An 11,042-nucleotide genomic window follows, 5' to 3' on the forward strand; every position below is an offset into this window, starting at 1 on the left:
AATTTAGAGTCCCATCAATACAATAATTTACCCTCTGTTAATCGTTTACTTTCTCCTTATAGCCTTTCTGTCCACGGAAGAATGCACAATATTGATCCCTCTTAGTTACTCTCCAAAGCCTACAAGAGGCGGGTACTCTTTCATTTTATGGGTGGGGGTTGTGTCACCTGGACTCTTCAACTGGATTTTCTAGACTAAATGTACAAGCCAAAGTTTCCTAGCCTATCCGAAGCTTGCTGCTTTCCTCATGTCACAGTTAGTTGCTTTAAATGTTACCATCATGATTTATATTTCTATCTATAAAAGGTCCTTTCAATTCAAAGTGTCAATTCCTAGTCTAGAATAAATTTGATAATAGCAATCATTTTCTCAGAAAATGAATCATTAATGTAGACCAAACCAGTCTGAAATTTTAACCCAATCTCAGACTTAAGTGATTCAAAATCATACCTTACACACTGGCACATACTCAGAGTTGTCGCAAAGTATGGGTAGATGGCAAAATTTACTGACTAAGAAAGTGGTCATCGCTGGCTGGATTTTGGCCAGCCAGGCAAGGCTGGGGAACAAATGGTTTTTAGGTTATGCACGTACAATCATTCAATATCAAACCATATATTTGTCAAAATGAAAAGGTTTGAATAAATTCCTGACTACCTTGAGTATCAGTGCCACTATAACAAGTAAGATAATTGAAACAAAATCTTGTTTTGAGCACTTGTTTTGCAGGTCCTCTTTCCGTGTTCTGCACCCACCATCTTGTAAACGGTAGCCCCACATTCAAGGTATTGCAAAAGATTGGGAACAAAATTTTGTTAACAGGTCTCTAAGCCCTAAATAAGTACCTTCTTTAGGCCAGCTCAAAGAAAATCTCAGTGCGCATGCTATTTTCCTAGCTACAACCCTGCATACTCATACTACGATTATCAGTTGAGTAAGGCAGGACGAAAGTTTGGTCACCAAGTTTTAACGTAAAATCGTGTTGTTGTCACGGGCAACTTACCTCGTTTCTGTTGGTAACAATATCAACAGCCGTTGGTCGCCTGTCGCGTCGCCTACAATTTCGCGCGCTTTCCTATCAATTGACGTCAAAGGCCGACAAGTTGCCAATGGATACGGAGCCAGTTGCTCGTGACAACAACACGATTTTTACGTTAAAACTTGGTGACCAAACTTTTGTCCGCCTTACTCAACTGATAATCGTAGTAACTCAAGTCTTACCTCTGGCTGTACATTGATGTACTGTTCCATGGCTTCCTCAGATGTCTTACATATTTGACAAAGATATCCACCTCTTTCTGCTGCATGAAGAAAGCTATCAGTTTGTGCATCTTCCTTTGAAAACACCAGCATGATCTATCAAAGCAAGAAACAAAATTTAATTACTTTGGACATGTAAATGTTTGTGTCTTACTGTTCTTAAGGCCGCCTTAGTTGTCTCAATCACAAACATTTTTCTTTAATAGAGCACTTTACAACATGGAGGAAGAGGATGCAATTTTGTGTCACCCCAGTTCTAACTTCAAATGCCATTTCTAGTTCAATAATCCTTTGAATCCTTGCAGTGAACAATGTGAGAAAAACAAAAACAGACATCATATAACATCTGAACATACTTAACAACGCAAGTTTACTTTCCTACCAGTTTACCAGTTCATACCAGTTTACTTTCCTGAAATTGTTTACGTCACTGGGTGAGAGGGGAGGGTCTGTACACCATAACATCACACCCTTATTTTTATGTCAAAAACATGTACGAGAATTAAATTTGAACTGGGATGGACAACTCATGATGACTCAGTTGCTCATCTTGTGACTTTGTTTCTCAATTTTGAAAACTTCAAAGCTCTTGTTCTACACTTGTCTTTGAAGTTAACTTGCGACAAGCTTATGAGACCAGGCTGACACAAAGATTTACCACAACATGTTTAAAAGTGGTTGGGCAATGTTCTTTTACTGAGATCTGAGAATTGGTCAAAACTTTCACTATCAACAGAGAATGGAGGAGTTTTTTAACTGATAACTGAGACCTGCAAAACTGACTTAAAAGCTCAGAGAATGAAGAGCTAGATGAGAGGCTGTTGAAGATTTAACTGATGATTGAGACTCCAGTAACCCTATCCAGATCCTCAAGTTAAGAGCTAGTGAGTTATAAAGACAAGAAACCAATTGAAAGAAACTACATGTAACATAACAAGAGATCCAAGATATTAGAGAGTTTAAAACTTTAAGACAATAAAAAAGTCTGCTGGCACAGATATATTCAACAGATAACTTTTAAAAGCCAGAAGAACACTCTAACTTACATGGACAATAAATGCAGCAATTCTTCACAAGAACTATGGTAACAATTTCATCAACAATCATCAATCGAGCTATTCAAATTCCCACCAGTAAAATTTCTGGGAAATAAAATGTCCAACGCTGGCCTGAATTTCCACAGTGAGAACTTAACACTGCCATTTTCATTTCACTCCCAGAATTGTAGTATAGCCATGATTTTTTTTTAACTTCAATGAACAGAAAAAAACTGGAAAAGTCCAAATAATCCTACCAAAGAAACCCCACTTTTATATATATATAACTCCCTGGAACCAGCTAATACCTCTAACGTTTTTTTTTTTTTTTCGGATAAAGCAGTTAACAACACAAGTCTTCTCAAAGAGAAAATAAAGAAGACAAGAGCACTGTGACTTTGCATAAATTGGAATTGAGTTGACTGTTTGGCCAAAAGCTTGTTGTCCATCCAAGGTGGCTTGAATGCAAGATTGTAACTTGTATAAATATATTATGTTCATAAAGTCAGTTATGTGTATTTATTTGTAAATGTTTTATAAGTAAATTATTGTAGTTACATGTACAGTATACCCTAAAATTGCCACAACCAAATACTCTTTGCCAGCACCACCATTATTCCACTGTCACCGCTCACTGCAATAATATTTTAACGCAGCACACTGGTTGCAGATTTCTCTTTCTGATGTCAGTTTCAAACATCGTGAAATAAACATCATAAAGTGAATCTGTGTAGCATCACCAGCAAGTCTAAAAGGATTTTTAAAATTTATTCCTAGCTGCCTTTTATATGAAACAACTTTTTTATCTAGTACAAGACGCCATAAATCGTACTTCATGATCATACAAGGTCATGCTGTAAACTTCTGTATCTTCTGAAAGGAGAAATACAAATACTCTAGGAAGAACTTCGACTCAAACGTAACGATAACTCGCGCTTCGGTTGTTTACAAAAGGTCTGAGTTTTTTTTCTTGGTAGCAAATGTTGTTATCTATGCTTGGCTCGAAACTGCCATGGGAAACTTGTAGGCGACCACAACAAAAACCTGTCGACTCGAGGTCATAAAATAGATTAAACTTTAAAAACATAAATTCAACCAAAACGCCGACTTTTCAAGCGCGTTACGGCAAAAACTGCCGGCAAAATGAAATGAAAAATTTCGGGTCCTTCGGCGGCCGATTCGACATTAAAATTCTCACGAACTTGGACGTAATCAATTTTCTGACAAGGTTTGATCCCAGTAGTTTATATAGAGAGAACGTTTTGCAATGACAGGATGAAAAAACTTCCTGGTATCACAAGCGGCGATAACCTCTAAAAGCCAAGCAAAAACATTAAGTAAAGGAAGGCCGTGGACCTTTCACACGACGAGATCTTTTGTAAACAAAAAACAGACCAATCTTTTTACGCGCTCGACGTGGAAAAAAACACCGGGGAAATAAAGGTGAGGATTTCTCCCTCTTACCCGTAAAGATAACACAAGGGCTGCCATTCTGTGAAAAATATCAAAATTTAAAGCTCTTGCGTTTGAAATGCGAATAGCTGGCAGCTGAGCAGAGAAAAAATGCACTGAATGTTGTTGACGCGAAGCGCTAGCCAGGCTTCGTTTCGAATAAAACAAAGTATACGTGTTAGAAGCTATACCGAAATATTAAAACATCTAATTTCCAGGTTCAAGCTTGAGGAGTTTGATCCGCTTAAGAAGCTGAAAAAGAGCCAAACACGAACAAAGTTGCCGGAACAAAGATAACTGGTAGCCACTATATTACATGATCTCTAACTGTCTCTCGCCCACAAGTCAAAGCCAGCTTTGTGTGTTTTTACTAAGAAAAAGACGAACACAAACCCTACCTGCATCTGTGCCTGATATAACTTCATAGGTCCAAGTAAAATTTCTTTTCTCTCATTCTGTAAAGAGATATCCAGACAGAAAAATATCAGCTCATTGCGAGGGCGAGACTGTACAAATTTGGTAGAAAATTTCCACAGAACACCTTTTAATCTAAAACAAGTCGGCCACAATCGCAAACGGGAAAATAACAGCCTTTTACCTTGGGGCTCTCCATACTCCTCGGGTCGTAAGTTTGTGTTTCTGCTTCAATTGAACTGCCTCTGTGTGAATTTTGCCCCTTTTTGTTACTTCCACGATTGCGAGAAGACGACGACGTAGAAATATGCGAACCAGAGTCGGAACTAGTGCGAATATGGCCGACAATTTCACTTGGTGAAGATGCTCTTGGTCTGGGGCTTGATCCTTCGCGAATTTCGTCTCTACAATAAAATACTCCAGATTGTGAGACGTGTATGCTAGGAGCACAGCCCATTTATAGGGCTTAGAAGGAGTAACATTCACAGTCAACTTGTCCGCAGTTTGCAACTGAACTTCCACAGGCACTCAGTAAACGCAAGATATTAGAATTATTCGCCTGCCTTCCCACATGCAATTCAAGGTCCCCGAACCAAAATCGTCGATTGCCGAACAAGCATATGTGGCGGCGTAGAAAATATAGTTAGCCTGCAAAGTTCACACAATCCATGGCCGGTGTTGGATCTTCCGAATCAACCCTTCACGGAGCTGATTTCTCTAACACTCGGCACAATCGCGTTCGATTTTTGAAAGCTTCAACCTTGTTCGCCGCTGTTGCTGTTATGGGAACAAACTTTGCTGGGCCGCTCGTCATGTACAGAGGTCCAATCCTCGACCATTTACTTCGCCATGTGACCTCATTAACCAATTGATTGGGTTCGATCGGAATTCTTCGGTAGCTTTCGGTAACACATCGGCTTCCGATCAAACAGCTGCACCGTCCCTGGCGATCCCAACCGACCTTCGAGTTGTAACTTTGCGTTTTGTTTACTCGCTGGGCGGACGACGTAAATAAATGATATTGCCAAAAAAAAAGTTGTAGAAAAATACGGGTAAGCGCAAAGACAGTCTCCGAACAATAGTACTAAAAGAAACAATTTGAAGGACTGGCGGAATTCAAAATAAATATCTTGTTTTTTCTCTCGCCTAGGTACTACGAAACTAGCAAGGAAATAACCAATGTACACAAAGAGAACTCGTGAATGCTGACGTCATCCGCTCACAGATGGCTTACACTGTAAAAAGGCCAAATAACAATAATTCCCCAGCAATTTTTTTTTCGCGATATTCCTGGGGACAATTAAAACTATGCCTCTTGATTAATGAAAGAACATTGGCTGCTAAAAATGTTACGTTTGCGCGTAAAACTTGCTTTGAACACATGAAAAAAAATTCTTTGCTTATCATCATAATATCCATCGATTAATTATTTCTTCCTCCCCAAACGCTCAGTCTCTTGTACACCCATTTTGTTTTTCACGTTTCTAGGATATTTTTGTTTAACAATTTAACTCTGAGGAGGGGTCCACCCCTATTACTCCTCACAGGAGAGGGCACCGTCTTACTGTTTTTGAATGTCAGTGGCGGTGTACTGGTGACGAATATAAAGAAACTACTTATCGACGAGGACATGTCATATTCAGTAACAACATCGTTGTGAATTAACTAATGTAATACGACCACCGTTAAGCCAGATAATGAATTTGTATAATATCCTGTAGCTGACGTATATTTAGCTACACATGTAAAGCATGTTATTGCCCTTAGCGGCGGAGAGAAGCCAACATGCTAAGGAAACAGCCGCAAAGAAAAAAGGGTGAAATGGCAAAGTTTAACTTTAATTTATATTTCAAGATTTGCCTTCTAGCCATCATCGGAAATGAAACTAACTTGAAAACACAGACTTCGAAGTTTCATGCAGAAACACCTGAACATGGATGATCACCACCGGGCTTTCGTATCCGGTCAGTTCCCCATAACAGGAAGACCTGGAATATTTGCTTGTCTTCTCACAAGTTTGAGACGAAATCTAGTCTAAAGCGCCCACGAATTTTCAGTTAGCGGGTGCAATTTGATGCTGACCAAGTGCTAACAGGTTGGAGGAAGGGTCCAATGTTCCGGTAACTTAGGCGGTTAACAAAAATTAAATTCTTTATGAATATAAAGCTTAACCTTTAAGTGACTGTCTAAGCTTTTGGCTTCAAACTTACGGAAAATATGAGACGTTGAAGTACGTAGTTTGGAAACGTTGCGAGGAAACTGCGCGCGCAGCGCGTTTGACCGCTGTAGAGGTGCAGTGAGTATTCAGGCTCATTTCCTTGCAGGCGCAGCTTAACCGGAATTGCTCTTTTATAACGTAACAGAATTCTAGTTTACCAGGGTTACATGGTAGTAAATCAGTCTCTACCCCACCCGTTACGGTAAATTCTAAACTAGTTCGAGTTCTAAGCTAGCACGAACTAGCGACCAGTTGTGAAAAGCTGTATTAAAATCCCTAAACTCTACTTGGATTCAGTTACTTTTAGATGAAAGAAAACAAACTTGGATATGAACTAAGAATATCTAACTCCCTACTTTATTAGTTACATTTAATTAATCATTCTCGTCTCTAGATCGGACGGCAAACCTTAGCCAGGTTTCTGGGATAACAAAGAAGAGGTGACGAGAACTGGGAGTGCTTCCGTTCCATTTGTGTTGAAAAAGCGCTGAGACTTTGGTCCCATTTTCTATCTAAAAGGTGGCCCATTTGCTTTACTTTTCTTTTCTTGTGCTACAAAAGAGATAATCATACCAAATATTGCAAGTTTGTCTGAAATGCCCTAAATTGGGAGAAGAAGCCCATAATATCGTTTCATGCAATTTCCGAATGTAGGCGCGCGCGTCGGCGCTCTAAGCTTGTCTCGCGACGTCATAAATGGGATGATTACGAACTCGTGACGAAAACAGCAAATTATATTTAAAAGCCTACTGCTACTTATAATTTTACTCAAACGGTTAAGACATGGAAGAATCAAGGAAAGAAGTCGGGATGAGGGAAGACGATCACAAACAATGGAGCGAAGCTTCAAATCCTGAGACGAGAGAAGAAAGATCCATTTTCAATCCTCCTCAGCCCCCGACAAGCTTTCATCCCGCTCTGTCATCTCACCTTCCAACAGTTGGGCTGCAGAATTCCAGTGCGTTACCTCAGATGCCTATGTATCCATCACGATTTTACTATCAGTATTATGCTCCCCCACCATATTCTAGACCAATGTTTGATCCATGTGCTTCGTATTCTGCATCATTCTATCAAAGTGAAGGTAATAATAACTCATTTATCGGTAAGTTGATTGTCACGCCATAACCAGATAACCTGTTTGATAAAGTACTTTTGTTTTGTACGTGTAAGCATGGTTTTGTACGCCAAAGACGGAACTGAACGCCTGAAACATTGTATCTCATTCAAAGAAAAAGGAATAGATGCAAAAGATTTTAAACTGCGAAGCCTGTTATTAACTATAAAAGGAAAACTCTGTGTGGAAAAACAGGTTCGGAGTTATTCTGCAAGACATTGTAAACGAAATAACGGAAACACTTCATTTGCTTGCTCTTGTCTATACTATTAATGACACATTTTGTTTTGTTTAGAACACCTTTAATTCGTAATTTTCATAACTTTCTTTTCAGAGCTAATTGAAGAGTTAACAATCAGATAAAACTTAATAAAGAGTAATTCAGAGCGCGCCTCATTTACAGACAGTTGAAAAGCAGTTTATTTTATTCTATTTAGATTTTCGTCCAAAAGAGAAGCGCCGCCGCTGTAGAACCGTTTTCACTCAAGAACAACTCTTCCTTCTCGAGGCAGGATTCTCGGAGCAGAAATATCCTGACGGTAAATTTCGCCAAGAGATGGCGGAAAAAACCGGTCTCCCTGAGGACAGAGTGCAGGTTTGGTTTCAAAACAGGCGGGCCAAAGAAAAGAGGCTTATGGAGGAGAAACTGTTCCGAGAAACGACTAGGCCGGAGAACGTGACTACAGTTGAAGATGTACATAGCCAAGCTGTGGGAGCTATTGACGAGAACAGAACATTACACAGTGCAAGTCTCGAAACCCAGCAAGAGGAAGTCATACAAGAACTGGACATAGTAACAACTGAAGTGCAAGAAAGTGGTGTAGTGAACAACTCAGTTGGAGGTAAAGATTGGTAACTTTCCATACTAGAAAAGAACTGTCGTTTGCTTTTCACGCCCCACTCAGCCTAAAACTTTCTAAAAGATCACCTTTAGAAAAACCTTTAAAAGATTAACTAAACTTGTTTGATAATCAAAATGAGGATCATCTGTCAATGATTATGTTACCTACCTCAATATTAAAACTCTGCGGGTGATATGGGGGGGGGGGGGGGGTGGGAGACTTTAACCCCGGGCGCCACATCCTCTCACCTAATTTGATTTACTAATTAAAGCGGGGAAGTTCAGAAAACGCCCACGAAAAACAACGAAGAAATCATAAGGTGACTAATGCCAAAATCAAATATTTCTTATAATCAAAATTGATTCTTCTGAGGAACTCAAACTGAGTTTTAGAAAGTTTCATGATCTGTGAAATGTGAATCAAAAAAAAAACAACAAAAACAAACAAAACAAAAGCAGCAACAACAACAGTTATACTTAATGCAATACTAACTGTAAAAGGGACATTTCTTCTCTTTAGTAAAAGTTAATTTATCCTGAATTCTTAATTGAAGGTGAAATTACAACCCAGGACCTCCCTGCGTCACACCTGCCAGACATCAACATCTCCACCTACTTGACTCCAGGTCCCCTTCATAGTCCCACTGTTTCTCGGGTTGAATTAGCAGATGCAAGAACAGATGACGAGACAGATGAGAACCGCGTTCTCGTCTCCTTGGAGACGCCGATGAGTTCCTCATCCCCACTTACATTCGAAGGCCTACCACGGCATTTATTTGTCAGCAGCGATATTTCAACCTTCCGTCAGAGTAATAGCGAGGATGACAGCAAAATGTACCATGGTGATTCTAAGTCTTTCATGGATGTGTACCTTTCCGAAGTAATTCAGGCCCATGGAGAAGAGGTCGTTATAAGCACGGAGGAGATGGACCCAGTTGAATGCAGCTCCAAAGAAGAAGAGATTAATGCGTGAAGCTTTGTGTTTAGACTTTCTTTTTGAAATAATCATCTATGATTACAGTAATTTTAAAAGCTGCAAAGCACAGCAGCTAAGGAGAACATATAGGAAGAGATTGATCTTTTTTCTCTGTAGTAAGTTATTGTAAATGAAATAATGTCGGAATTCAGTTTCTTCATTTTAGTCATAGATCTAACTATCAGACAGTGGCGACAATGCTTGAAGTCAAATCCTTACATTCTTAGCAAAGTAATGTTATTATATATCGGTGTTACAAAAATCGTTAAGCAGAAATAAAGCAGTGATGCTCGATACCTAAATGTGGTGAGCAATTTCACGAAAAAAGATACTATTCCCTTTCTTCTTCGCATGTACATCAATTAATGCTTGCAAAAAAAATACGTAACCGTCGCTCGACTCGCGATATCAACTTGTTGAGTTCACTACAGAGAGGGTTTTGCATCGCGTATTTACCCAAAGTGAAGCTGTTTGCTTCAAGTTGTCCACTATGAAGTGAAGATATTGGATTCGAGTTTATTATCTTAGTTTGTGCCCCCCCCCCCCCCTAACAACCCCTTTTCTCTAGCCTAGGTCACACAGACACCACCGATACTAGTAGACTATGTGGAAGATTTTGAGACAGGTCCGACTGTACCGCGCACTGACCATTTTGTAGCTTAAAAATTTAAGGGTCGAGGGCAATAATCACACCCCTGTTATGCATTGCAACAAAGAGGCCGGCCTCATTTTCGAACAAAGAAAAAGAACGGCAATCAAAGCCGACCGGACAGTTGGTCTGGCGTAAGGTTGAGACTGATCTTACCGACTAAGAATCTTCGACCTCGTCATCTGTCTTTCTTTGCCTTGAGTTAGTGTAGAAGTGCTTAGTTTCAAGGGTCATTTGCAGGGTGATATCACCCTTCGGTGAAAAAAATCCGCCGTTTTGTTACTTCTGTTTGGTTCACACCAATCTGAACACTAGAGCCGTAGAATTTGACCGTCGGGACGGTCGACAAAGAATGTTTGCAAGCAATTACCTTTCAAGAGACGAAAGCAGCGTATGATTGTGACAAGGTATGATCTAGTCCACAGCTCAAATTCTTCAGAAGCATAGGCACACTACCCGTGCAGTTTGTCTCTATGTATCCATCAATACTGCGGGTCTACTTTTTAGAGGACCATAGAAAGAGGCCATTTTATGGTTGTGTGCTTAGTTACCTGGGACCCGTTTCTCGAAGTTCCCGAAAAGTTTTTGCACCCAGAACGCAGTAGCAGAATCTCAAACCTTACGATTACAGAGCTGTTTTACTCACATATTCTCAATATGAACAGAGGTTCCCTTCATACAAGGGGTTTCAGGCGTATACACTTCTCCGTTTTTAGAAACAGATGAACTAAAAATGGCTTTACGGGTCCGAAAAGTTTCCGGGGCTTTCGAGAAACGGGCCCCTAGTCTATGAACGCAAGTGAGGCTGGAGGTGACGACCTTGCTTTGATACAGAACTTTCTGATTTTCTCGTTTAAATGCCACTCGTTAGCATCATAACAACTTGATTTACACAACCAAAACAGTGAGGTTTCTATCAAAACAAGGTCCTCTCCAACCTCGCTGCCATTCAAAGGCCAGGTCACTGAGCAAACAACTGTAAATTATCACCCGTTATATGAATTTGCAGGTCACTCGGGGACAAAAAAAACCAAACTGAATAGAGACCCGACGACAAGGGAAACAGAAACAACAATCA

The 11,042-nt window shown here is 39.9% G+C and overlaps 2 protein-coding genes across 7 annotated transcripts in view; one reads left to right on the forward strand and one right to left on the reverse strand.

Annotated features, from left to right (window-relative positions):
* The window catches only part of LOC145494917 (high affinity cAMP-specific and IBMX-insensitive 3',5'-cyclic phosphodiesterase 8A-like), a 30,236-nt gene extending 25,119 nt beyond the window's left edge, over positions 1 to 5,117 (reverse strand). For 2 of the 6 annotated variants that reach the window (XM_081474498.1, XM_081474482.1), the window contains exons 1-3: positions 4,348 to 5,116; positions 4,148 to 4,204; positions 1,222 to 1,356 (exon numbers count right to left, since the gene is read on the reverse strand). In XM_081474498.1, the coding sequence (XP_081330624.1) occupies positions 1,222 to 1,356; positions 4,148 to 4,204; positions 4,348 to 4,620 (465 nt within the window). In that variant the 5' untranslated portion in view covers positions 4,621 to 5,116. Of the gene's footprint in view, positions 1 to 1,221; positions 1,357 to 4,147; positions 4,205 to 4,347 lie in introns of all 6 variants that reach the window. The other 4 variants (XM_081474520.1, XM_081474507.1, XM_081474489.1 and 1 more) reach the window with 3 other exon arrangements.
* Positions 5,118 to 6,830: 1,713 nt separating this feature from the next.
* Positions 6,831 to 9,409, forward strand: LOC145483573 (uncharacterized). The gene is made up of 3 exons (XM_081462111.1): positions 6,831 to 7,465; positions 7,936 to 8,340; positions 8,894 to 9,409. The coding sequence occupies exons 1-3, from the start codon at positions 7,165 to 7,167 to the stop codon at positions 9,310 to 9,312; spliced, it is 1,125 nt and encodes a 374-aa protein (XP_081318237.1). The 5' UTR covers positions 6,831 to 7,164; the 3' UTR covers positions 9,313 to 9,409.
* Positions 9,410 to 11,042: the final 1,633 nt, after the last annotated feature.

Source organism: Orbicella franksi, chromosome 1, assembly GCF_964199315.1.
Source record: "Orbicella franksi chromosome 1, jaOrbFran1.1, whole genome shotgun sequence".
NCBI classification, from domain to species: domain Eukaryota; kingdom Metazoa; phylum Cnidaria; class Anthozoa; order Scleractinia; family Merulinidae; genus Orbicella; species Orbicella franksi.

Coding starts and splice junctions, on each gene's coding strand:
- LOC145483573 (XM_081462111.1), top strand. CDS start 7,165: ATGGAAGAATCAAGGAAAGAAGTCGGGATGAGGGAAGACGATCACAAA. Junction 7,466..7,935: donor ATCATTCTATCAAAGTGAAG/GTAATAATAACT, acceptor TATTCTATTTAG/ATTTTCGTCCAAAAGAGAAG. Junction 8,341..8,893: donor AGTGAACAACTCAGTTGGAG/GTAAAGATTGGT, acceptor TCTTAATTGAAG/GTGAAATTACAACCCAGGAC.